Source organism: Sesamum indicum, linkage group LG9 (genome assembly GCF_026168435.1).
Source record: "Sesamum indicum cultivar Baizhima isolate 11 linkage group LG9, ASM2616843v1, whole genome shotgun sequence".
NCBI lineage: Eukaryota > Viridiplantae > Streptophyta > Magnoliopsida > Lamiales > Pedaliaceae > Sesamum > Sesamum indicum.
Window position 1 is genome coordinate 6,510,387 of NC_142665.1, and position 27,990 is coordinate 6,538,376.

At 34.1% G+C, this 27,990-nt stretch overlaps 3 protein-coding genes across 5 annotated transcripts; all 3 read left to right on the top strand.

Moving 5' to 3' along the window:
- The first annotated feature begins 954 nt into the window (after positions 1–954).
- On the top strand, positions 955–4,413 carry LOC105170800 (serine/threonine-protein kinase AGC1-5). Its single transcript, XM_011091716.3, has 2 exons — positions 955–1,680; positions 3,547–4,413. Exons 1-2 carry the CDS (start codon positions 1,100–1,102, stop codon positions 4,346–4,348), a joined length of 1,383 nt encoding a protein of 460 aa, XP_011090018.2. The 5' UTR covers positions 955–1,099; the 3' UTR covers positions 4,349–4,413.
- An 8,785-nt stretch (positions 4,414–13,198) lies between these two features.
- On the top strand, positions 13,199–21,048 carry CYP71 (cyclophilin71). Of its 2 annotated transcripts, XR_016067464.1 has the most exons (14): positions 13,199–13,505; positions 13,638–13,723; positions 15,703–15,791; positions 16,100–16,339; positions 16,440–16,561; positions 16,952–17,027; positions 17,199–17,306; positions 17,390–17,566; positions 17,732–17,949; positions 18,410–18,542; positions 18,724–18,947; positions 19,574–19,727; positions 20,421–20,633; positions 20,776–21,048. XR_016067464.1 is itself a non-coding variant. In XM_011091718.3 (13 exons), the coding sequence occupies exons 1-13, from the start codon at positions 13,357–13,359 to the stop codon at positions 20,499–20,501; spliced, it is 1,857 nt and encodes a 618-aa protein (XP_011090020.2). In that variant the 5' UTR covers positions 13,199–13,356; the 3' UTR covers positions 20,502–21,048. The 2 variants fall into 2 exon arrangements, 1 of the variants encoding a protein (XP_011090020.2); XM_011091718.3 differs by having other exon boundaries at positions 20,421–21,048.
- Positions 21,049–23,440: 2,392 nt separating this feature from the next.
- LOC105170802 (uncharacterized) lies at positions 23,441–27,515 on the top strand. 2 transcript variants are annotated; one of them, XM_011091720.3, is made up of 3 exons: positions 23,441–23,747; positions 24,524–25,273; positions 26,849–27,515. In XM_011091720.3, exons 1-3 carry the CDS (start codon positions 23,734–23,736, stop codon positions 27,162–27,164), a joined length of 1,080 nt encoding a protein of 359 aa, XP_011090022.1. In that variant the 5' UTR covers positions 23,441–23,733; the 3' UTR covers positions 27,165–27,515. The 2 variants fall into 2 exon arrangements, with proteins under 2 accessions (XP_011090022.1, XP_011090021.1); XM_011091719.3 differs by having other exon boundaries at positions 23,443–23,747; positions 24,515–25,273.
- The last annotated feature ends 475 nt before the right edge of the window (positions 27,516–27,990 follow it).

Sequence of the window (27,990 nt, forward strand, 5' to 3'; positions counted from 1 at the left end):
TTTACATATTAATACATGTAATGAGATATATCTTCACCGCTATAAGAGTATTTTAGTCGGAAAAATTTTATTTAACCTGCAATAAGTTAATAACAAATTAATCGATGATAAATATTAATTTTTATTCTATTTTTCTGTTAATATCAACAAATTCAATTAGTTTTGTTTAATAGAGAGACCTATTTATTAGATAGAAACAAATTTCAAAAGTACTAAACGTAATTTTTCAAATGACATTAAATTTACATGTAATTACACAAAATCCCATTACACAAAAATGTAATATCTCTTTCTTTTTTAATACAATTAAATCCCACTACCATGCACAGAACCGAACTACTCAATTAATTAACATTAAATCACAATTAAAACAAAATTTCTAAATAAAACCTAACCCACTATAGATATAACCAATTAATACTGCCTCACCTAAAGAAGAAAACAAGGACAACCAATCTACGTCCCTACTACACATTTCCTACTTAATCCTCAAACCTTAGTATATGATTGTTTTTAGTTTAGATCGATATGATAATCAGAATTAAATTAATTATATAATAAATATAATATACTTAGGATGTAATAGTATATAATCTTAAAAAGGTGAAACAATCACATAATAAATATATTTTGTTGAAAGTATATTATAACATTGTATTTATGAAGAAAAAAATGTAATAATATTGACCTCACTCTATATATTATACGTACCCCTTTATAAATACAAAAATATTAATAAAAATGTTAAATAATTGACAAAATTGAAAATTTATGTAACTTTTTTTGTTTATATCGACATTTTTTGTTCAAATTTTAATGGAAGTGAATTACATGTACATTAAAATTTTTTGAAAATGGTGTAAGTATAATTTTTAAAATATTAAAGAAAATTTAATATTTTTAGAGGGTTTTATGTATAATTATTCCTAATTTAAATGAGAATTTTTCACTTGAATATCCACCAAACAACTCCCCAAACGTTGCCGATCCTACGTCGGCCCAATAAAACCACCAACCCCTCCCCCCTCACTCGCTCACGCACACCACACGCAGAAGAGAAAACCAGCCACCGTGAATTCAGTCATAGTGGCGGTCGACGATGGAGTCACGGATCGACGACTTAGCCGACGACCTCCAAAGTATGAGCTTCAACTCCACAACTACCACCACAGCCACCGACATCCACCGCTCTACAAGCTCCGGTTCCGACTGGACTTCCTCCTCCGCCCACTTCCCACCCCCCGCGGCACTCAAACCATATTCCTCCACCGTACCCTCTGGCGACCCATGCTGGGATGCCATCCGCCTTTTCACATCCCTCTCCCTATACGACCTCCGCTTCCTCCACCGACTCGGAGCCGGAGACATCGGCTCCGTCTACTTGGCGGAACTCAAGCCGCCGCCTCCCTCCTCCGCCTCCCTCCCTAAACCCACTCCCGCGGCTCTGTTCGCAGCTAAGGTGATGGACAAGAAAGAGCTGGCAAGCCGTAACAAGGAAGGGAGGGCGAGGACTGAGAAGGAAATTCTCGAAATGTTGGACCATCCGTTTCTGCCGACGCTTTACGCCGCCATTGATTCTCCGAAATGGTCGTGTCTTCTGACAGAGTTCTGCCCCGGTGGCGATCTCCACGTACTCCGCCAGCGTCAGCCGTGCAAACGCTTTCCTGAATCCGCCGTCAGGTACGTACTCTTGAGCATTTTGGCACCGTCGCCTCAGTTCCATGTTTATTTTTGTTTTATTTTCTATTTCATTACATGTATATATTATGCATATTAAATATTAATTTATAATATTATTATGAGTGAAATTAATAGATAAAAACACACGATTAAAATACTCTTAAATAGAACATTTATTCTATAAGATAATTACTCTCTCAATCTCTAAATATAAACAATAATATTTTTTTATGCACTTAACATTGAAATGCGATAACTATATTTTAACCACTACAGAGTAATTCTTAATTCTTTTACCCAAAAATTAAATTTAATTATATTAAATTAATTAAAAACAAATATATTACACAAATCATTTATACAACATGAAAAATATATTATACTTTTTATATAAATTCAAATTAGATCTGAATTACAATTTTTCATAATTTTTACACCATGAAGGAGTGCAACAGTAGGTCCCGCTTACATGCATCAATCTGGCACACGTCTTGATCTAAGATAATTAATTTCTTGATATAATTTGGTCAAAGAATATTTATTGAGGAGAGGGGAGGGGGTGGGGGGCATTGTTTAATTTTCCGCTGGTGGACAATTACGACATAAGTGAAACTAAAATTTTCAGATATTTGATTTCAATTTTTGTTGCCCAGAAACCTGTAGATTTAGGAGACGTGGAGGTAAAAAAATAGAGAAAATTTGAAATTTTTTTTATACAAAAATAGACTTTGAATACGACGGGAATAGTTTATAACTAGTGTAGGGGATGTGTCGTAAATGGATTGGGGTCCACCACCTGGCTGGCGGGACCCAATATGTAGCTTCCGTGTTCAGTCTTCTCTTCTAGACTGAAGTCTATGGTAGGGCGAGAAACGCAGGAGCAATGCTCCTCAATATAGAAACTAAAATGGCAATTATGATCACACGTGACATGGTGCACGTAAGCCCCCACGAGTTTTTAAATCGGGACTATTTTCTTCGCACTTGATGCAGTCTTCAGTTGACTGATGAGTAATAGATCAAATTGATGGACGGCAGGAATTCATGTGGTCAAGTTAAACTTATATAATCTGTGAGATTGAAAACTCCATTCGTGTACCCCATAATTTTTCATACCTAAATAAAGAATTTTGGAATGCGGTTTATATTTAATTTTAAAAATTTTTAAAGAAAAATATAATATATCAATTTCAGAGAAGATTTAAATATAATTAACTCTATTAAACCCAAACAAGTGTATCAATGTACTATTTGTTTAATCAATAGATTTAGTTGTAAAAAATATTAATAAATTGGAATATTACAACCATGGTTGACGTAGTAAAAAATTCAGGCGGCCCGGTTAATTATTTATTCATATGTTGGAAAAGAAGTAGTTTTGAAGGTAACAGAGAGATGCGGGTGAATTTTCTGTTTTGTCCTTATTTATTTGCATGATGATCCTTGAAATGAGGGGGAAAGGGCCAGGTAGTCCAATGGAATGTGTTCCCCTAAATTTTGCGGAATTTGGGGGGATTCCGTTCTATCCCGGAATAACTTTTACTATTCTCCCCAACGGGTTTTCAGAAATTAATTTGTGGCCCCTACTTGATTGGATATTTGACAATTATGCCAAGTGATGTGAAGCTAAGGAGATGGAGACAATCTTGTAGGCTGTAGCTATTATACTAGGTGCAATAACGGTTTGTAGTCTTTGGGGGAATGATGTGATTTGGATCTATTATCCAATTCTATTTTTAAGTATTTTTATTTGAATTGTATTGGATTATGTTTGGATAAATTATGTAATAGTTATATTTATATTTGACTTAGTTATTATTTTATTCATAATTTTGTTGGAAATGTTGGTTAATGTTCACTCCACAGGTTCTATGCTTCTGAAGTCATGGTAGCTCTAGAGTACATCCACATGATGGGAATTGTGTATCGTGATCTCAAACCTGAAAATGTTTTAATTCGATCTGATGGTCATATAATGCTCACTGATTTCGATCTCTCTCTTTTGTGTGACGACTCCACATCCACTCCGGCTCAAGTAATCTCCACCCAGAACCCACCCAATGCACTACCACCAGGTGATCATACCCTCGACCCACCGCCCTTTAGGTCCACCTCTTGCATCCTCCCAAACTGCATAGTCCCGGCCGTATCATGCTTCCACCCTAAGCGCAAGCGTAAGAAGAAGTCGAGCCATCGTGCAAGACCTGCATTCGTGGCTGAGCCCATCGACGTCCGTTCGATGTCCTTTGTTGGGACCCACGAGTACTTGGCCCCAGAGGTCATCTCCGGAGAAGGGCACGGGAGCGCAGTGGATTGGTGGACATTAGGAATATTTATTTTTGAATTATTTTATGGTGTTACGCCGTTTCGTGGAATGGATCATGAGATAACTTTAGCTAATATTGTAGCACGTGCGCTTGAGTTCCCGAAAGACCCACCCATACCCAGCCCAGCTAAGGACTTGATATCACAATTGTTGGTGAAGGATCCGGCCCGGCGATTGGGATCCACCCTAGGTGCATCAGCAATCAAGCACCACCCGTTCTTCCAAGGTGTGAATTGGGCACTTTTGAGATGTACAACTCCACCTTTTGTTCCTCCATCATTTATTCGAGATCTTGTATCTGATGAAAGTTGTCCAAAAGACACCCAAGTAGACTATTACTAGTAAAGAAAATTAATTTTTTGTCAAAATTGCAGCTTTCTAGCAATAATATTCTTGGTTCATGTAAATATCATTTAGTCCGTCACAAAATTATCGCTCCATCGCTATAGTGTATAGGTTATTATGTTACAAAAAGCTCTAATTAGCAATAAATCACATTGTATAATATTGTTGAATTAAATTATGTATTATTTATTCATATAAAATAATGGTACAAGTTCAATCATGATGAGAGGATGTGGTTCCTCTATTGGCTAGCAAAATGGATACGACATGAGAGCTTTTCACGAATATTTGGTATTTAATATATTCGAAAATGACCACAAAATCAAACTTCCTCATCACAAGAAACTGCAACAAAAGTCTAGCTAGCTAGCTACGTTGCAACTGCATTGTTTGGTAGCCCATGGTTTCTTGCAATAATAATTGGGGGGGGGGGGGGGGAGCAGGGGAAACTTCGTTTTCGATTTATTTATGGTGATAACAGACTTCATTTTGCTCTAAGTCAATGCCTGTATTTATGCCCTCAGATGCCGACAATATGCATGTAAACAACGACCCCGACAGCCATTGCACCAGAAACCCACTACCCCATTACTCATACTCCATTGGACCACTCATACTAAAATGATGTGTAAACTTGAGCTCTCTGAATTTTGAATACAATTTATGTTCAGATTTAATTGTTGACTAGGGTGTGTATCCAAATATTGTACAAATAATTTAAAATACAAATAATATAATTATTATTTTTTTAAATATTTTTATGTTAGTTAAATAAATAAAAAAAAATTATAGACAGTTATGAAGAGAGGATTGGGTGAAGAGAGAGAGAATTGCAAGTTAAAAAAATATTATTATAATAATTTAAAAAAATGACATATCAAAAGAAACTGTGACACCAAAGAAGTGCTATTAAGGCATCAATAGCTCGAGTCAGGTCAATCTAAGTGAAAAAATTAATATGTGGACAATTATTGAAAGGGAACTTGGACCTTTTAAAATAACTAAAATTTTTTTGAATATCATGTTGATAGACAAAATGATTGGAGAATGAACGTATCCTTCATTTGATCAAATCTATACCAATCAATTTTCTCAATCGTTTGATAAAAATTGGATTAACAATTCATGATGAATCATATGACTCGATTGAGAATGTCAACCAGATACAATTTTTGCTACCTTAATTACTCTATCTTTATACAATCTCTCTTACTCAAGTAGAAAAGAGCAACAAAGTGCATGTGAACTCGAGTGCTTCTGAACTTGAGATTTGAGTAAAGAGATACTTAATGCGTATCCTAAACTCGAAACCTTAAACCTGGATCACTTATCATATATATTTGAATATCTTCACAATATTTAAGGACATTTTAGTATTTTTTATATCAAATTGACATCAATTTTTTTAGGACTAATTACACTAGACATCCTCTAAAAATACGAAATTATACTTTCTTCAGAGAAGTTTTGAAATTACATTTACATTCCCTCTGAAAATTCACTGTTTATACCTATCCCTCTTTTATTAGAATTTAGACGAAAAATACTAATGTTAGCAAAACAAAATTGCGTAAATTTCTAATTTACCCCTTGTTTAATGTTTTCATGTAATAATTTTGTATTTATGAAGAAAAAAAATATAATGATGTTAACCTCATTTCAGGAATGTTTATACTATATTTACCCTTTTATAAGTACAAAAATATACATGAGAATGTTAAATGAGGAGCAAAATTGAAAATTTATGTGTTTTTTTTTTACTTACGTCAACATTTCTCTTCGAAACCATAACGAAATGGGGTCAAGTATAAATCAAGAAATTTCCAGAGAAATGTAAGTATAATTTTAAAACATATTTAAAAAAAATATATAATTTAATGGTTAATTATACTTAAACTCATCATGACTTATACAATTGTATTAGTCATTGTATTATAAGTCGGGTATTACTGTCACTTTCGTTTCACTTTCACCTAATATGAAGCAGGCAAACGCAAATTTTTCGGCTAAAATGTATTTTATCTCATACGTTTTGTTGAAATAACTAAAAACCTCCTTGTATTTTTTAAATAAGTTAAAAACCCCTCTATATTTTGTGAAACTCAACAAAAATGCCTTCAGTTAGTAATTAACGGAAGGTGCATTACATGCGCTCCTTGTGCGTTTGTGGATTTTTTTAACTGTTTTGACCCATTTTTTGGGTGTTTTTTACTAAAAGGCCCTTATGATATTTATATATTTTACATGTACATTTTTTACTTATTTTGAGTAATTTTTTTTGTTTTTTATCTATCTAAAAAATAAAATAATTTTTAAATATATTTACTTAAAAATATAAAAAAGTATATCGTTTTTTTGAATTTTATAATTTAAATTGAAATATTAAATTAAATTATATTTAAATTCAAATAATTTGTAGTTTTAAAATTGAATTTTAAAACTATAATTGTTAAATCTAAAATTATTTTTAATTTATTACAATATATATTTAAGTATAATAATTATTATAATTACTTAAAATTATTTTTAATTAACTAATATTTATATTTAATTATTATGATTAAATAAAATTAATTTTAATTAACTAAAATATATTTAATTAATATAATTACAATTAATTAAAAAATTTAAAAAAGAAAAAAAAAATTGGTTGTCGCCCTTTTTTTAATCATTGCGTCACCCAAATTTGGGGGCGACGGCGACAGCGACCATGGGCGACGAATCGTTGCCGCCCCCTTTCTTGATCTGGGCAACGTGATGTCGCCGCCATCTGCAGGGAAGAGCGGAGGCGGGGGAAGGGGGTAGTGGGTGGGGGTTCGGTGATTGGGGAGGGGGGTGGCGGTGATTGGGGACTGGGTGTTAATTTTGTTTTTTTAATAATAATTTTTTATAATATATATTTTATGAATAAAATTTGAATTCTTAATTTTTTTTATAAATTTAAAATTCAACGATTAAGATTAATTTATTAGATTTAATGGTTGTGATATAATCAATATAGATCCAACGTTTATTAAAATAAAAAATAATATATATGAAGTAAGGCTGTTATTTTGTTAAAAATTTAACGTTATTAATTAAATTTAATGGAGATGAATGATTGAGTTAAGTTTAAGAAAACACAAGAATTGTTTTAAATCAATTTTTAAAACAAAGAAAATTTTTTAGCTGACTGTGTAAAATACAGGAATTTTTATGCATTTTAGCCTAATTTTTCATCATTGAACGCTTGGACCCGCATAACAGATGGGAAAATGGATGACCACAACTACAAGCTATGTCAGAGTTAATAATTAAACTCATTTATGAGTACTTAGCTTGATTTTGTGACCGAAATTGAACCAGAGGGATTTTTTTAAAAAAATTATATAATTAGATCGATATTTCAATAAATTAAATAACACGTATGAATTTAATCAATATAAATAATAAAAATAAATAAATAATAATAAATTTATATAAAGTGAGATAGATATTTACATATTTGATGAATGAGATCTCAGTTTTAATCATTAAATTAAGACATAATTGACAAATGAGATTTGAGGTTAACTTTTTGTGCATAAATTCTGTCGCCAAAGGTGCGTCCTCTAGCGTAAAGAAGATTTTCCCACCACGTGATTTGTTTATTTCCCGGAATAATGTGGGGGTTTAATTAGATGCTTGTTAATTAGCTAATTCATCCTACAACTCTATTAAATAAAATCTACACTGTTTATTTTAATTAAATAAAATTCAGATCATTGATCTATCAGTTATAAGTGTAAGTTTATAATTAAAAAATTTTGTATTACATGAAATCGTGTCAAGGGCTAAATCGTATTTATTTTAAAAAATAGAGGATAATTTGTTCACATACAATTACAGGGGTAAAATGCATAAAACTCTTAAAATTTATATAAGACTTGTATTTTTCTACCTTTCATATAAAATTGTATTATATAAAAATACTTTTATTTAATTCTCAAGTCTTTTATTTTTTATTTTTGTGGTACGACTCTCTAACGAGAAGTAAAGAGGAGACGACTAGCATTACAAATTTTATATCATTTAATTTTTTGACAATGCTTTATGATAGAATTTTATTTTTTAAATAATAAAAAAAAATAGAGTATATGATTGAAATAACAATGTGGTAATATATCATTTTCAATATATACATCGTGAAAAAGAGAGATGGGAGAACATTTACTGCCAAAGAAATGGATGGCGATATTATTCTCGCGTTGGAGTCCTGGCCACCATATATGTCGCATTTCTCGGCAATCACCCCATCATCATCATCATCATCATCATTAATTTAACGGTCCTAATCTATCTGTTCCTTCCTTGTCGTGGAGATTGTAAATCAGCCCATTATTATTATTCAAGCAATTAAATAAATAATTTTGAAAAAAAATTAAATATTTGAACAATTAACATATAAAGAATATTAGCAATCTCTCTTGTAGGTGAATGGGCCTAAACCCAACTTTGGTCCTGAAGTATTTTCAGCCCATTAATATATTTACCCAATATTTAAGCCTGGCATCTCACTCAGCCCAAGTTGGGCAATTCCGAAGACTCGAGCAGTTTTATCCGTTAACTGCGACAAATTAAAATAGGTTCGAGCTTTGCCATAATTATAAATATTTTCTCATTATTTATTTTTTTTAAAAATAAATTTTCAAAATTAATAATCGTCTAACAAGTACGACCTAGGGATGTCATGATAAGGTATTTATTAGATTGCAATTGATATTAAAGGTATTTGTAATTTTTTAAACAACGAGAAATATTTATAATTATGACAAATTTAGGAGAGTTCGTTATAATTTACCTGATTGATGTTAATTATATGAGCTCTATACTGAATAAATAAATTAAAATTTATTTCAACTCAGTATTTTTAGTAATTACATGCCAATAATTGGCTTTTTGAGATATTTATAGACATATTTTAGACTATAATTACATGTATTTTTAATCATAACACACATCAAGTAGTTATTTCATCAAGATTTTATTAATCTAAAATTTAAAAATACTATATTCATCCCCTTTCATTTGCACATATATTGGATATGTTTCAATATCTAAATATATATACAAGTAATACAAAGTTTAGGTTAGTTCTTATATATATTTATATTATATTAAAAAGAAAAGACTTTTTTATCTCACTTATGATCACAGCAATACCAATTTTCTTATTATGTCTACCCTTAGTTGATTTTTTTTTTTTTCTCTTTGTTGCTTTCTTTCCTATTTTTTTTTTAGAAATATTATGTATTGGTTTATATATAATATATTTTAAAACATAAAAGATTATCGAATATAGGCATGAAGGGAATGCGTGCCGTAGTGGCTAGTTATTATAAAAGAAAACCTTTTGGTGTACCAAATTTAACTTTTATTTTATTTTTTTCCTTTAAAAAAATTGATCAAATTAATAATTTCAATATTTGCCATCTTCGTATATTCTACTATTGATCAGACTCTAGAGCATTAGAGTCATTCTTCCATCCTAAGGGATTTTCTTCTTCCATTCTAGCATCATTAGCTTCTAATTTGATAGCTGCAGATTCCTACCTCTTGCATTACATTACCATTAGGAAAACAAAAAAAAATCATAAAAAAAGAGATTGCTCTTGTGATTCGGAATGAAGCTTTATTGGTCGAGGAAAGGAATAGCGATAGCACTTGCTTCTCTTTAGTGGGCCTTTACTTTTTATTTAAAATAGAAGAGAGCTAGTTGCAGTAGGTTTGGAACCCTAAACCCCTGAGGTGTTGATCACTCCGAGTGGTTCCTTTAGTTTCATGTACTATTGTACTAGTAGGGCTCGCTTATTATTCCACCCAAGTCTATCCATAAGTAGTGAGAGCGAGCTTGGTTCTGCGGTACCTGCTGCATAGGTATAAGGTAATTCACAGTGCTAGCAGATTAGGTATTTGAGGAAATCTTCCATAGATGGACGGATAGAGCTTCTGGATTACTCATTTTAGGCTTCGATAGAAACTCTTAACTTCTGAGACTGGGTGCCCTTGCTCTGGACAATAAGGGTTATCGAATGGCATCTAAGTATCCTTTCCCTCTCATGCTTTCATAGGAAAAGATGATCTGTATTGGTCACCCACATGCTAAAGCATGGGCTCTATGTTATTGAGCTCGACTTGACACCTAACTTAACCTCTCTATTCCAAGCTCAGGAGAGAGTGAATGCTCTACTACGAGTGATGCTTTGTTTAGGCTTTCCTTGCAACTATATAGAAGAGTGTTGAAAAATAAGAGGGGCTAATGTCTAATTGTTGAATAATCTCAGCTATTCGATCGAGAAAGGATGGCAGTTCAAAGAATGAGGAGACCTGTCCCCATTCACACTCCCCGACATTCATCCAAGAAAGCTAATCCTGAGGAAGGCAAGTCGAACAACCAAATGATTTAGTAGTTCCAGAAATATCCAATTTATTCCCAAAGAAAGAGAAGGGTTTTCTCCAGAAAGGAGACAGGAATAGGTTGGGCTAGCACTTGCTGTCACTGCACTTTCTCAGGTCAATTACAATCTTCGATTATATAGGCAACAGATAAACTACCCACCTCGTAGTGTCCCGCCTCCCCTTGATGATAGGTGTGGTGGTTAGGCATTCCTTAGAAGACAGAGTGGTATTTTAGGTACTGGTCATTGTGTGTCACCACCTCCCACCTATCATACACATTCGATCAAGGTTGTCATTACGAAGCTATAGTTAAGGTACATGGGGTCTTACCGTCTATCGTTGGTACTCCGCGTCTTCATGGAGAATTCAATTTCACAGGGTCCATGTCGGAGACAGTGGGGCAGTCGTTAGCTTAGCTAAGCAAGGACTCCATCCTAAATAAAACAATTTGAAAGAAAGATACCACTTTCACTATTTAGAATATGCATTTTTCTGGTACACCAAGCCTAAGCAGCTTAGCAGTTGAAGCCAACTCTAAGCCGAAGTGACGTGGCACTACCCCTATTGTCAAGGAGGGGGTCTTTGTCCTGAGGGAAGGAAGCATAAGCCAAGCCAACTTAACTAATGACTGGTCATTGTTATCAAGTTCATTCTGACGACTACGACCGAGCCTTTTTTTTTTTCATTCTTCAAGTGACAGAACCCAAAGATCAAGCCTTTTACTAATATGTTTACCCCTGAATGTGGTAGGAGTGTATGGCCCAACTTTGAATGAGAAGGGGGTGAGGAAAGTCTGTGGATCTTGAGCTTTTTTAGTTTAGATAAATCCGAATGAGTTTCAAACATGTCTTCTGCGCTTTCCAAGATATTTAGGGAAAAGGGCCTCGTCGGCTACCGGATGGAACGCATCGTCAATTCCATTAAAGAGTCCTTGCCTTTCTGGAAAGGTAGGTGTTCGGCATGTCATTTGCTTGCGAACTTATTTAGTAGGGCGGTTTAGAGGTCCCATTCCTCATGCTTACCGTTGTCCCCAGATTTCACTCTTTCAATACTTGTATATTTTTTAAAGACTCAGGTCAACCCAACCTGAATGGGAAGAATAGGGTCAACCAAACTGTAGTCTACTTTGTACCTTTGCTGAGCAGACCAATCAGTCATTTTAGAAAAGGGAAGGGAACTTCTCACCAAAGGAGGCCGGAAGCTACCGTTTCTAGAATGGAAGCCTATCCTTGAATTTTTTGAGATAGATGTTACGGAGTCCTTTCCTGGAGAATCTTTAAGGGCCCCAAAAATCTAACGTTTAGGAAGAGGAATCACCAAGACGTACATGAAGACGCAATCTAACACTCTAGAAAACCGTTATGGCTTGATTTATCAGATTTAAGTTCATATCATGAGAAAATGCCATGCAAAGTCTGATCTTGAGCCAGACAAAGTTGACGAAGACGATGTTGGTTCGATTGCGAAAAAAGCTGGTTAGGAGCATACAGGAAAAGATTGGGCTTCAACATTGCCTTCCGTCTAGCGATGACTTAGCTACTTTCTTAATAATCTCACAGTTATATTTTTTTTCTCTTAACACTACTACACATTTTTTTCCCACTTACTTCTCTATATTTATTATAATTTATCAATTTTACAAGTGTTTTTTTTCTTATCATCTCACAGCAAGATTTTTTATTTGCTTGCAGAAATCGAGTGCAACGATAACTATTTTTTTTTAAAAAAACTTATTTTGGATTTTTTATTAATGGAAATTAAAAATTGCTTTTTTTAAAAGGGGAAATTATAAATAAATTGATATTAAACAATCCAAAAGCACTACTATTTGAAGCTATGATGCGTAGACACGGACACGGTGATACGGAATGACACGACACGGACACGGTGATACGGAATGACACGACACGGACACGACAACACAAAAAAATTCAAAAAATTAGGACATAACATGACATTGACATAACTATATATAATATAATTTTCCAATATATATTCTCAATTTTCATAAAATTAAAATAAGAAATATAAAAAATATCAAGATAAGATATAAAATAAGCATGTCTTACATCTATATTTTTAACCAAAATACATGGTCTAAAAAATATACATAATTAATTTATTTTAATAAGTATACAATAAAAAATTTCTAATCACCGGCCGTCTCTTAGATTTTTAATAATTTCATTTCAAAAGTTTTAGTATAAAACAAGTGAATTAATCTTTTTTCTTTTTTGTGAGTCCATTTTTTTCTTTTGAAAAAGCTCAAAATTTTTAAAATCATAAAAAACAAAAATGTTAAAAATATATCGAACACATTAGTCCGAAAATGCCACGTCCGCCACATGTCCAAATGATGTTCATGTCCCATACACAATGAAGTAATTTTTTAAAATGTCATGCATTATATATTTCAAGTTATATGTGAGCCGTTAAAGAAAATTACTCTAATATGATAGAAGTGTTGAAAGCAGCAACAAACGCATAATTGAAGTTTGAGTTCAAAAAGATTTGTGGGTTCCTAAATCAGCCCAAAAACTTATGAACAAAGAAGGGGAAAAGCGAGAGTAACTCCGTCGAAGAAGAATATGGAAGCAGCTCAGATAGACAACGGAAACCCAGTCGCCGTCGAGGACGAAGAGCCGATGGTTGGGCCCGGCCCGGCTCCTCGCCGTCGGCCTAAACGTCCTCTGCAGTTCGAACAGGCGTACCTCGATTCCCTCCCCTCCGCTAACATGTACGTGCTTCTTTTGCACATTCCGTTTGTGCCTTTTGGGGTTTAGGGTTTTGGGGATTTGGAAAATTGAAGTGAAGTGAACAGAAATTTGTGCTGCCGTAAATTTGATTGTGATATTCGATTTCAATGCAGGTACGAGAAGAGTTACATGCACCGCGATGTGGTTACGCATGTAGCAGTGTCGACTGCTGATTTTTTCATATCTGGGAGTGCGGATGGTATGAGCAAGCCTCCTTTTCCCTTTTTTTTTTTTTGGCACAAATTAAAGTTGCTTAAATTAGTAATTTGCATTTGGTAGCTGTTGCTATCTTAAGTTTGTCTTAGCTTTTAACATTTCTCCTGGTCGTAAATTTGCTGTGACCTTACTCTTTAGGATGTATCACTACGAGCCTCTTATGCAATTGTCTTTCAAGTTCTAGGCAATGACAGACAACTGTCAGGATGTAAATGTATAGAAATTCTTGTTTACTTCTTGAAAAAATGAGAAGAGATTGATTGGAAAGCAACTAAACGGAAAAAAAAATTCTTTCTGATCATCTTTCTTATAGTAAGGATGAAAATAGGAAATTTATGGCTTCACACTCATGAAGTGCCATCATTTGATAAAGCTAGTATAAAAGAATATATGCCTTCATATAATAAAGCTAGACTGAAAAATTATAGAACTTCAGAAAAGTAGTGTGAGATCCTGGACAAACCTCATTATACCTGGGAAAGCAGTTTTACAATAACTCTCCAAACTTATTCAATCTATGGAGCTTTTGGCATATTTAGGGGCATACATATGAATTTAAGCCTTCGTTACCTTGAATTTGGCAGAGGTTCTGCAGAGCAAATCAGGTTACTCACATGTTCTCACACATTAACTAACTGTCATTATTACCCTGGATGATATATCAAGTCCGGTTATGTATAAAGGAAACACTGCCCTGCCCACTCTACCTTGTTCACACTTTCATGCAGAACTGAGACTTTTGCCAACTATTTTGTGCAATAATGGCCTAAAATTTACTTAGTACCAGTTGGCGAGACATTTGTAGGAATTGTTTTTTAGCTACAGAGTTTTAGAATTTGAGTAATCTGTATAATTGTGTAGTAGAGTTCTAGTTTTTGCAACCTTGTCAAAAGTATAGATTCAAAAAGCAATATGCAAGCAAAATCCTTTTATCAGATTGCACATCTTGAGTTTGTGAGACAGTAGACTCATTACTAAGGATGATAAACTTTTAGAAATGATTGGCTCTAACCAAAAGCTGAGTAGTTGATTAAGGAATATATGCTATGAAAAAATTTTAAGAGAGAGCATCTTTAATAGTGATGGAGAACCATTGCTAGCATTTAATGTCATTGTCATTACCATATTCCAGTCTCCAAGTGGCATGTTACGTCTTCGTTTTCTATTGTTTTGTGTGTGGAAAAGAAAATATGTTTATATTGGTAATGTGACACATCAATGTATTATTAAATATATCTAATGGTATTTTATCAAGTTAATAATTGATATATATATATATGTTATATCTTTATATATGTGTGTTTATATAACCATATATCTATCTCTACATATTTACATGTCCATAGAAAATGTGGAAAGTGGAAAGTGAAAAGTGAAAATGAAAATGTACAAAGCTTTGTGTCTGGGGTAGAGTGCCATACTCCTTGGTAGTTTCTATCATTCTATGACAAATTGATAAGGCATTAACATGACCCAAGCCCTGTCACGGTTTTGCTACCATACACGATGTAGAAGTCTGCTTTTAGACAAAACACGCATTAGGGTGCCTTGTCAAATAGGCCATTAGTACTGAACTACACCATCAATGGATTTTAACATTCTTGGCTTCCCTAAAGTGTATGTGTTTCTTACGTCTTAAAGCTTTTGATGTTGGCTCTGCCTCCTGGAGTTACTCCTAGGGGAAATAAGGAATAGTTTTGATGTTGGTCTAATTGGCTGCTACAATTGCTCTAATTTAAGTACAATTGAGCTGTTTTTCTCAAGCACTTACATATTTAGTGTGTGAATAATTTTGTCGAAATGATACTGCTACGTTGTCTATTCTGGGAGCTTGGTTCATATTATAGGTTATATTGTAAACTGTTTTAACTTTTGTTGGTGATTATTTTACAGTGAATAAGTAGTTGGTGAAGTTATGGTCTCACCACCATATAAAGCTTTCATTTAATGGTCCTTTTACAGGTCATTTAAAGTTTTGGAAGAAGAAGGCAGTTGGCATAGAGTTTGCAAAACATTTCAGGTCCCATCTAGGTCCAATTGAAGGCCTAGCAGTGAGTTCCACTCTTTGCATGCTTTGCTAAGATGTTACTATTGGATCTTGATGTTTTTCAAGCTTTTAACTCTGGTATTCTTATTGAAATATTTTTTATGAGCTCTTTGTATGAGTGGCATTTGAAAACATCTCCTGAGCTATAGTTGGACTGCTCTTTAATCCTCACTCCTTCACCCTTTTTTGGATTTGACCACCTAAATTTGTCTGCACTTAATATGATGATTTTTTTCATTTGTCTCATATTGGATATTTGCTCTCATTTATTTTTGACCCAATAATCATTACCCTATTGTCTTTATCTTGCAGGTTAGTATAGATGGGGCGCTTTGTTGTACAATTTCGAATGACCGCTCAGTGAAAATATATGATGTATTTAACTATGATATGATGGCTATGATACGCCTTCCTTTTGTGCCTGGTTGTGTTGAATGGGTATACAAACAAGGGGATGTAAAGGCGAAACTAGCTGTTAGTGATCGCAACTCTTCCTTTGTTCATGTATATGATGCTCGATCTGGTTCAAATGAATCCATAATATCTAGACAGGTATCTTCCTGTACTAATTACAATGTGAAGCGGAACTGTATGGTTGCTTTCTAATGATTGGTTTTAAGATAGAAAATTATGTCCAATATTTTTTATGCAGATACACCTGGGTCCAATAAAATGTATGAAGTACAACCATGAATACGATACTGTGATTTCTGCAGACGACAAGGGAATCATTGAGTACTGGGATCCTGCTTCACTTCAGTTCCCCGGTACTGGGTAAGTCCTTTTTTTTTTTGAAACTTATGTCAGTTCTCTCCTAGTGACTAGCTCTATGTTTGGATAAGATGGATATGAACATGCACATATTAGTCATTCTTATCATAATTTCTTCTGTATTTTATCTTTTGAACTATGTTGAAATGATGTTATATAGTTTACCAGAGTCTGTTAAGTCCTGATATCTCCTGTTAGTGTCATGTACTAGAACCACTGCCCAAATTAGCCCTTTATTTGTTAGTTACTGTGTAATTTGTCTTTTATATTGTAGATAATTGAACTGTTGGAATTTATCAGAGTCTCTGGATTGCTTATCCTTAAATTGTTATATCGTTCTCGCTGCCTGCTTATCTGTCTCTGTATTAATTTCTTCATATATTTTGCACGCAGGGTTACTTTTAGACTTAAAAGTGATACAGACCTTTTCACAATTGTAAAGTGCAAGACTATGGTTTCTGCCATTGAGGTAATATAGTTATCTTTTTTTTGGGGGAGGCGGGTGGGTAATTCTGCCATTGGAATATCTCAGTTATGTGATGGTATCAAGAATAGACTTTCAGTTGCTAAAGTTTATTTTTCAATCTTAAGTTGTCTTTATTTTGACTTGCAAGCCGCTCCTATTGCAACTATTTTTTAGGTGAGTCCAGACGGGAAGCAATTTTCTATCACATCTCCTGATCGAAGAATACGTGTATTTTGGTTCAGAACCGGAAAATTGAGGCGTGTTTATGATGAATCTCTCGAGGTTATAGTTATATCCTTAATCCTGCTACTTTAAGTATGTTCTTTGAGGTATAGCACATGCTAATTATCCATCTCCTACTTTAGGTTGCCCAAGATCTTCAGAGGAGTGATGTTCCTCTATACAGGCTTGAAGCTATTGATTTTGGACGACGAATGGCTGTAGAAAAAGAAATTGAGAAAACAGAAAATGCGCCCCAACCTAATGCTGTCTTTGATGAAAGCTCCAACTTCCTTATATATCCCACCCTTCTTGGAATTAAAGTAAGATATAAAATGTCTCCTTGGTGTGAAAAGTGTTGTTAATCTTTTATGCTTGTTTAGTATGATGAGATCTTGTAACTTTGTATTCTTTTCATCAACAATCTACAGTATAAAGTCTTTCATTTACATATATATTCATATATCTCTCTGCTGTTGTGTATTTAGGTTGTAAATCTACATACCAATAAAGTCGCCCGGATCCTAGGAAAGGTGGAAAACAATGATAGATTCTTAAGAATTGCCTTGTATCAAGGTGATCGAAGCAGTAAAAAAGTACGAAAAATTCCTGCTGCAGCGGCAAATGTCAATGAAAGCAAAGAGCCTCTGATAGATCCTACGCTCTTGTGTTGTGCTTTCAAGAAGCATAGAATTTACTTATTCAGGTATTAATTCATGGGCTGCATCTATTCCTATCCTAGCAATTGAATTTGGTAGTTTTATCATGCTAATAGTTTTGCATTCCAGAATTCATAAAGCAGTCTTGGGGTGACAACCACCCAGCTCTCATGTTGCATCATTGCATAGACCAGCATATTATGCTAGAACATATTTGCTTCTCTATACAAGAAAAGTTGCAAACAGTTTATAAATAAGTCATCCTTGGTAATCTACATTAGAAGAACACCACAAAGTCAAATAGCTTGGTGAAGAAAGCCTGAACCCATGATAGTACGCTTGACTATTCATTATCGTCTTTTGAATAAGATTTCCTTTTGGCTTCACCAAGGAGCGAAAAAGGCCTGATTCTATTATATTAAGCTTGAGCATTCATTTTGGTCATTTTAAAATAAGATAAATTTTTTTGGCTTCAAAAACCTAAAGCAAATGGCTACTGTTTTTTAGTCGGAGAGAACCTGAGGAACCTGAAGATGCAACTAAGGGCAGAGATGTGTTTAATGAAAAACCACCTGCTGATGAGCTCTTGGCTGTATCGGATATTGGAAAAGCTGTAACGACATCTCTCCCAGATAATGTGGTGAGTGGTATTCCTTTTTTTCCCCTTGTGCCTATATTATTTTTACTGCAAATGCAAATTAACCAGCAAAGTCTTATGTTACAGTTAAATGCTTTTGTTCGATGACTGGGGTGGTATTCTTAATGCATTTTCCTAAAATATGTATTTGCTAGCAGTGATGCATCTATTTCTCATTTTTCAGATCTTACACACTACCATGGGTGATATTCACATGCGGCTGTATCCTGAAGAATGTCCAAGAACAGTTGAGAACTTCACAACACATTGCAGGAATGGTTATTATGACAATCTGATCTTCCATCGGGTCATCAAAGGTTTTATGATCCAGACAGGAGACCCTCTTGGAGATGGCACTGGTGGACAATCTATTTGGGGAAGGGAATTTGAAGATGAGTTCCATAAGAGGTACATATGGTTTCTGTACAAGTCCTTAGTATGCTGAGGTTGCACTAATAAGATATTGCTTTGTATAAGCTTATTATGTCTGTCTTGCGTCTGTGTCTCAGAGGTTTTGATCTCCTTAAAATAGCTGGAACTGACAGATATATTTTATGGCCTGGCTTGTGTAATTCAGCTTTGGTGGTAGTGGTCTAATGTGCTTATGATACACACAATACGTCTATATTTTCCATCTCCAAACACATTGTTTCCTGAGGTCCTCGAGAGGTGCCTAAAAGTTGGATCTATAGCAATGTTGCCCCATTGTTTTTTAGCGTAACTAACAAGCTCATCATTGTAATATCTTTCCATGCCTTCCACTACTTTATGGCTTTGCAGTGAGTTCTGTTAATCTGTAGAAGCCTCAAGAGTGGTGGTTGAGAATATATGATAGGGTTAGCACTTTTGTCTAGGTCGTAGAATTGGGACAGTGGCTTAACTTATAATTAAGCTTAATTACAATATTTGCAAATAGGATTGAAGAGCTAGTACTGAATAAGAAATTTTTCCCTGTACAACTTGCTGTATTGCCTCTTTGCATTGACCTTTCTAAGGTCCAGTGTTTTCATAATATGATTCTGCTATTCCTGCAGTTTGCGGCATGACAGGCCCTTCACAGTCTCAATGGCTAATGCTGGGCCAAATACCAATGGCTCGCAATTTTTCATTACAACTGTTGCCACTCCATGGTTGGACAACAAACATACAGTTTTTGGCAGAGTTGTAAAAGGAATGGATGTAGTACAGGTACATCTGCAGTTAAATATGTTCATCTTTAAACATTTTTCTGTTATCATGTACTCTTGTGCAGGGTGTTACATGGGATAACAAACATACTCAAATAGATGAACTTTTTTACATGGGATAATTTCCTACCGTCTTTTAGCATAACCCCTCATATTGTCTTTTTTTTGAGTTGGAATCTGTAATCTTGTATTCCTGCAAGAATTAACCGTAATGTTTGGATTTATTTTTTAAGTGTTTTGTTGTGTTTTATGGAGATAGAGAGAGAAAAACAAAGATAAATAAGTGTGTGTTAGAGATAGTATGTATGTTTGGATTTGTTTTTTAAGATAATTTAAAATAAGTATTGTATGTTTAATGTTGTATTTTGGGAGACAAAAATTACTATTCATTGTCAATTCATAGTCAAATCATGTCTTTTTTATATATATTTATATAAATGTATGTGTATATATATACGTATGTATTTATGCTAAAACAGTTTAAAACACCTAAATAAGGTGTTTTTAAATGATGACAAACATTGAGTATGTTTTGACTCGTCTCAGAGATAATTTGAAAATGAAAACAAACATAGCGAACATTTTTGTGGAGCGTTAGTATTTTTGCATGAGATGTGAGCAACTTTCATACCTAGCGGTCCACTTGTATAGAACACATTTTGTTCTGGAACCTCACTAGTGTTCACCTTAACAGGCTATAGAGAAAGTAAAGACGGACAAGGCAGACAAGCCGTACCAAGATGTGAAAATCCTGAATGTGACTATTCCAAAGTGATGAACCCATTTCCCATGGGCTGCTACATTCCTCGAGCTGTTACCACCAACAAGTCTTCTGTCTCAAACTTGGCATTATCTGGTTTAGCAAATCCATGGTATGTTGGAGACACAAAGGCCCTCCCATTACAAAGTAAGGGTTCTTTGTCTACGACGCTACAATTCCCCTCTTCACTTTCATTAGGATACGTTGACAAGAAACTATAAGAGAAAGTGATAAGATGATTTTTGTTGTTATCATTAGTTATCAAAGTAGACTTGTTTTTTGCTCCCAGTGTAATTGGAGAAAGTTATCTTTGAACTTTGGCATCGGTTATGCATGGCTCAGAGTGAAGGCAGGAGGGAGGCGCAACATGTTCGATTATGCAGTGGACTGTTCGAGGTTTGATTAGTCATACAGTGTAGGGTTAGCCATGTGCAGGAGCCTATGTTATAATATGCACCACTGAGGCTTTGAGACCCCAACATGTTTTTCTATTTTACGATTTCTATCCATCTGCATATTAGTTAAACAGAATTATAGAATTTGTTTTGATGTCTTGTGAGAAGCTTTGCGTCATGAGGCTGCAGTGTTTAGCACCATGCATCAAAACTTTCTTAGCTACTTGCCCTTCAAGTTAACTATTCTGCTGGATATGCAAGGTATGAGGAGTTGAAACTCTGATTCAATCTTTAAAACTATGGCAGACATCTGCACAATCACGTGATGACCTCTATTTATGCTGGTGTGTATGTTAAACTGGTTCGTTTATCATATAAGCTCTTTCACTGCTAGAATAATGCATCCGTGTTCGATGTTATGCTGTTTGTACCTTACACCGAGGAATTCAAGTTTCCCATAGAGACAATACTACGGCTGCTATTTGGGGGATGTTATGGAATTTTGTGGTCTTCGTATAAGTTGGCAGAGGATTCTGCAAATCAAGCGAGCAAGCGCACAGGACGGAATGGTTCAATGATACACCGATTTCATTTTTTTATATATAATCACTGAAGATTAATGTGCTACTAATTAAGAGAAACGATTTGATTCCATGATGAACTGTAATGATAATTTTGTCTTTCCAAAGAAGGTAAAATTTAACACTTGAGGTTATATTTAAATGTGCACACCCTCAATTACTTGCAAAATTATAAATACACCTTTCAAATTTGTAGTTATAAATAGGCAGGAGTGGCATAAGTTTTCGTAAACCCCTAATATTACACTCAACACATCATAAAAATGCAAAAAGACAGTTCTATACATTTGATTCTCAATTCAAAGGTCGTTAATGTAACACTTTCAGAAATTACCCGGCAAGATTTTCCCACTTCTCAGCAGATTACCAAGCAACGGACTCTTGTAAGATGAACTCTCTTTTCTGATGCATTTTTGTGAAAATTTCACGGTTTGAAGAATCTGATGGGGGGTGGGGTGGGATAGATTTTTTTATGAACTTAGTACATTTTGTCTCATAAAATAAAAAGTTGTAGCATTTTTGGCTCTATAAGATAAATATTGTAGCACGTTTAGTCCCACAGAAATAAAAGAGTGGATAAATTGCATAAAATTCCTCATGTATTTATAAAGTTTAGCTAAAAGCCCCATGTGTTAAAAAAATAAGCAAAAACCCTTTGTATTTTTCAAAATATTGCATACTCTCCCATTCCATTAAGTAAGTTTAATGGTGTTAAATTTTATCCTATATTGTCTGTTATACCCTCCTTATATCAATCATTAATCTTAATTATGAAAAATGTACGGTCCAAATTTTAAATATTTCAAAAATATATTTATTTATTTATATATATAATTATATATACATATATATAATGGGCTGCGACGATTGCCGCTTATGTGGGCACGGGGCTATCGCCGCTGCTGCTGCTGCCCAGAATAGTTTGGGCGACAACACAGAGGGCGACTATCAGGTCACCCTGCAAAAAGGGAGCAACCTAGTGAACGCCAAAAGGGGGCGGCGGCCAAATCTTGGACGACGTCGCCCCATCACCTGGGCCGCGACGAAGAAGAAGAAGAAAATTTTAAAACTAAAAATATTTGAAATAATATAATTTAAAATAATTAATATAATTTATTGGTGTTTTGGTGCTTGATTAGTATATTTTATAAAGAATAAAACTTATTGAAATATATTTCAACTAATAATAATTTAATTTAATTAATAATATATAATTATTGTAAGTAATTTTTATATTTCATATGAATTTTTAATTTAGAATAATTTTAGTATATGTATTATGTTAAATTTAAAATTTTAATTTTTAAAAATTTTATATACTGTTTAGGTGTTTTTTTTATTTAAATTATATTTCATATGAATTCTTAATTTAAAGATAATTTTAGAATATTAAATTTGTATTGTATTTTTTAAATTAACAGTTTTAATTTTTAAAAATTTTATATACTATTTAGTTGTTTTCATATTTAAATTAATATATTTCATAATAAATATAATTTATGGTAATACATTTGAGCTCAATAAATAATTTAAATTAATTAAATATATAATAATGTATATATAATTAAATCAATTTAAAATGAATTTAGATATGAAAGAAATGGGCAAAATAGACATTTACATACTTAAAGTAACCATAAAAAAAGCAAAAAATGAAGCCCAATCGCACAAAAGACGAGTTTGAGCGACTCTTCATTTGTTTTTAACAAAGAAGATTTTTTCTGCTATATTTTATAAAATATATAGTGTTTTTTATTTATTAAATTAACACATAAAATTTCACGTTATCTCACAAAATCAGAGGAGGTGTTATGCAGTTTATCCTAAAAGAATGATAGCATTTCCAATAACAAATGTTATAATTTTTTAACCTATAAAACCAAATATGCTACAAACTTTCTTGGCATAATTTCTTGCTTTTTTTGTCTTTTTTTTTTTTTTTTTTGGTGTGGGGTGGGGGGGGTTGGGGGGGACCTGAATTTTTCACGTATGTAGCTAATTAATTTAAGTATACAGTGATCACTTTCTCTGAAAGAAAAGGTCCAAAAAAGAAAAAGGATCAGAGAAGGAAACAGAACGAGAGAAGAAAGAAGTTCAATAAGCAAGCACGTGAGGACGACGCCGTTTCTCCTGAAAAGGGGATTTCAGCTCTTCCCTCTCCGACTTCACTCGTTCACACACTCAGTCACAGACGAGGATATTTTTGCCTGATATCACCCGATTTTGTTAGCAAAAATCCCTTGAAAGATTTTTCTTCAGCAAGTGGTGACAATGTTCTACAGAGGGTAAGAAGCTGGAAAAACTCTCTATTTCTACAAACGTTTTTGCTTCCGCAATTCATGTTCGGATTCCCGGTTTAATTTTATTCTCAGGTTCAGGTTATTTTGTTCGAAATTCTTCTACCATTTGTATCCTTATCCTGCAGAAGATTTTTTTGGGATCACTTTCTTTTTTAAATCAGTCACACTCCCTTTAATTGATTTGTTGAAATGGGATTAATCTGTTTTCGCATTTCTTTTATTCCTTAATTTTTCTTGTTATTGGCGAGACTGGTGTGGGTATGAATGTAGCAGCTGCAGATTTGATTTTTCTTTAGTTTAGTTATTTTGAATCAAAAATTAATTTTATTAATTCCTTATATTCCCTCGAGTTGCTCTTGGCAGCAGGAATTGCTTAAGGAATTGGAGTTGGATGTAGTTTGCATTTAATTTTGGAATAAGGTTTCTTCAGAAATTCAAATGCCAGTTTTCAGGAACATACCACCAATGCCCCCTTACAGTTTCTTTATTTCAGGAAGATGCATTATTCTTTTGCTAGCTTGCTATTACTGAACAGTCTCCGGTTGTTTGGACATTGTTTGAATAAATAACTATCCCTATAAGAAATGTATTCTCAAGCTGTGATTACTGGGTAGGATTCTGAACTAAGTACTTATAAAATGAGTTAAAATACCTTTTCTTGTAAGAACTACTGTTCCTTTCACAAATGTGTTGAGGGTCAATGAATTTAGTTGCTGACCTGGTGAATGCCTTTTTATTTTTTGGCTGTGAAGTAAATACAGGGACAGTGATGATGCAAGGGAAATGGGTTTCAAAAGGCAGCGCTTGGACCAGGGGTCATCATATTATGGTACTCCTGGCCCAAGTTATATGTATGATGCTCCACCTCCTCCACCACCTGCATATTCTTATATTCCCCCGCCTTTTCCTGTTGTCCGACTTCGAGGCCTCCCATTTGATTGTGCAGAGGCTGAAATTGTTGACTTCTTTCATGGTCTGGATGTTGTTGATATCCTGTTTGTGCATAAGGGTGGCAAGCCTACAGGAGAAGCTTATTGTGTTTTGGGATATCCTCTTCAGATTGATTTTGCCCTACAGAGGAACAGGCAAAACATTGGTAGGAGATATGTTGAGGTTTTCCGAAGCAGAAAAGATGAATACTATAAGGCCATAGCAAATGAAATTTTGGAGGCTCCTGCTGGGTCGCCTCGTCGTGCTGCCTCAAGGGCAAGATCTTCTGCTGAGAGGGACTTGTCAGAATTTAAAGGGGTGTTGCGGTTGAGGGGGTTGCCATTTTCTGCTAGCAAGGAGGAAATTATAAACTTCTTCAAGGATTTTGCACTTTCCGAAGACAAAGTTCATTTAATAGCTAATTCTGAGGGAAGACCAGCTGGGGAAGCATTTGTAGAGTTTGCAACTCCTGAAGATTCAAGAGATGCAATGTCTAAGGACAGGATGACCCTGGGATACCGTTATATAGAACTTTTCCCTGCATCACGTGAGGAGTTGGAAGAAGCAGCTTCAAGGGGGCGGTAACTATCTCCTACCCTTGCATTCTATTATTCTATATTGTAGCTCTGGATGGCATTCGGTCATTGTTGTCTCTTGTGTATCTTTCTAGTACATGAACTCACATAAAGTTTGTCTTATACTGTTAGGGTATACCATATATATATATTCTGTTCTTGCCCTTCTATGTCTTGCATCCCCCCTTCCCCCTCACGCACGCCCACCCACTTGTGAAATTTGCATCAGATTTTGTAACTGTACATATGCGGTCATTTCTTATGTTCAAATAACTGTAATCAGCAGTAGCTAAGGACTGTGGTCCTGAAGCTCTTGAAATATATATATATATATATATATGCAATTATGTTTGCTATAAGGATATTGCTGGTAGAATCTACTATTATTTCTTGTTGGGTGCATCTCGATGTAAATTTCTTTAATTTTTGAAGTGGGGTGGGAGGCTCTGAATATTTGTATGTGAGGAACATATTTGAATGGAAAATGTATCTTTTAATTATAATAAAGTAAAATATAATGGCTGAGAATCATGAAAAGATTTTATTAATTTGGTATAAAATTAAGTTACCGACTATTTATTCTTTTAGATAAAAATGAGTAATCACATATCGGTTTTTTGAATATATTTTCTTTATAATAGATTGAGAATAATATAATTGTTCAAGGCATGAGAGACGTTTTTGTCCAATCAAGGGATAAGTGTTGTATTTGTTAATTTAGAGGGGTAATTGTTACATCAAGGATAGTTTTGAGGGGCAAAGTGTATTTTACACTTGTCAAAATTAAAATTGTTCCATCTTGCGTATATAATTTAGAGAAATTACAACGACCTCCTCTGAGGTTTGATATAATTACGAATATCACCTCGTTGTTTGAAAATTACAAATACTCTCCTGATGTTTGATAAAATTATGTAATCATTGGATGGAGAATAAAATTGTCAACGATGCCCTTGTTGTGTTTTTTTCTTTTTTCTTAAAAAAAAAATCTGTCGGAGTGGATGAAAAAATTTGCAAAATTATAACAAATTATCCACTTAGTTGATAAAAAAATAAAAAATAAATAAAATTATAATTTTTAGTGCATAAGGGCATTTTAGTGAGTTCTCCACAACAAATGGATGGAAATCTAACAGAGACTGACGAAATGGGCTAATTGTTAGACGGCCGTTAAAATCAAGGTTGGATATTGGTAATTTTCCAAACGAGGAATATTCATACTTATGCCAAAACTCAAGGGAGGTCCTTGTAATTTACCCTATAATTTATCCAATTCTATTGTCGAAGGTTACTATTTTGGTCCGAGTTAATTAGTACCTTCTCAATGCCAGTGAACTCTGAGTACAAATCTAATCCTGCATACGTGTACATGTGCAAGAGGCTCTTAGAAATATCCCTTTTGGCATTCTCCAAATCATTCATGTATTATGTGCAGAAAAGAATTTGGTGTGTTGTGGCTGATTTATTGTTGAAGTTGTTATATCAACTTTTCTGCAGTTTCATTTAGAGGTATCTACTTTTGCCACTCCTGTTAAATGTCATAGAACTCTAAAATGGGCGTTAATGATCTTTCTTAATCAGGTTAATGCCAAAATCATTTGAGGGGAAGGATGCAACTGAACCTACAACTGTATTGCGGATGAGGGGATTGCCATTCTCAGCTGGCAAGGATGATATAATCGATTTCTTTAAGAACTTTACTCTATCAGAAGAATCGATCCACATCACCTATAATTTTGAGGGACGTCCCACAGGAGAAGCTTTTGTGGAGTTTGCTAGTGCAGAAGATGCAAAAGAAGCACTTGCCAAGGATAGAATGACACTTGGGAGTCGTTACATAGAGCTGTTCGCATCATCACCAGAAGAGTTGAATGAAGCAGCCTCAAGGGGACGGTGATGTTATCTGCCCTGATCTTCTTGTTAGAACTTAAACATTGGTAGCAACGCAGGATTTAGGAAACCAGTGCTTCTTCAGCTTTAGGTTGTCAGCAGAACTCTTTTTCAGTCATGTAACCGGAAAACATTGATAGTTGAGAAATTAGCGATAGTACTTCGAATATTCACACTTGACAGGCAAACGGTATTCATTTACACCGCTGTTTCTTGGTTGCCCTTTGTTAGAAACTGTTCTAGTCTTAACATGAAACTACTGTTTTGTTGAGAGTTGATGGAAAAAGGTTAACTCTGAGATGTTTTACACAAGACATGCTCAAGGGTTCTTTGATATGTAAACTCTTTTTCTTAGTAAGTTCTTGCTGCATTTTTCTTTCTGTTTCCCCTTTTAATTTGTATGTGGTTCTTGAAAAGCAGTCTGTGTCTAGATCCAGGGTTTGGTGTAGAGCCCTGCTAGTTTATTGGAATAAATATGACATGCATGTGAAATTTGAACGGAAAGGAGTAAACCAGGATGACTACTCCCTTGCACATATAATATAATATGCAATTGAAAGTCCCACAGCAAACGAGAAGAATTTGCTCCCTTACAAATATTATTTATCCATCCCAAACTATATTTCCCACAAAATTAATTTCACACCGCTGCCTTTTTTTCTTTTTTAATTTTCTATTAACACAATTTATTATACCATTCGATGTATGCATCATATATCAAGAAACACATCAAATACATTGATAACTTTGAATAAAATAATACATTAGAAAAACATATTACTAAAGTAAATATACATTGATATAATGAAACTGGCAGCAACAATTTTCAAATT

Bases quoted from the DNA above. Each gene is read 5' to 3' on its own strand.
- LOC105170800 (XM_011091716.3), top strand. From the start codon at position 1,100: ATGGAGTCACGGATCGACGACTTAGCCGACGACCTCCAAAGTATGAGC. The intron at 1,681-3,546 runs GTACGTACTCTT...TTCACTCCACAG, and splicing joins TTTCCTGAATCCGCCGTCAG to GTTCTATGCTTCTGAAGTCA.
- CYP71 (XM_011091718.3), top strand. From the start codon at position 13,357: ATGGAAGCAGCTCAGATAGACAACGGAAACCCAGTCGCCGTCGAGGAC. The intron at 17,950-18,409 runs GTATTAATTCAT...ACTGTTTTTTAG, and splicing joins CATAGAATTTACTTATTCAG to TCGGAGAGAACCTGAGGAAC. The intron at 18,948-19,573 runs GTACATATGGTT...CTATTCCTGCAG, and splicing joins GAAGATGAGTTCCATAAGAG to TTTGCGGCATGACAGGCCCT.
- LOC105170802 (XM_011091719.3), top strand. The intron at 25,274-26,848 runs GTAACTATCTCC...TTTCTTAATCAG, and splicing joins GAAGCAGCTTCAAGGGGGCG to GTTAATGCCAAAATCATTTG.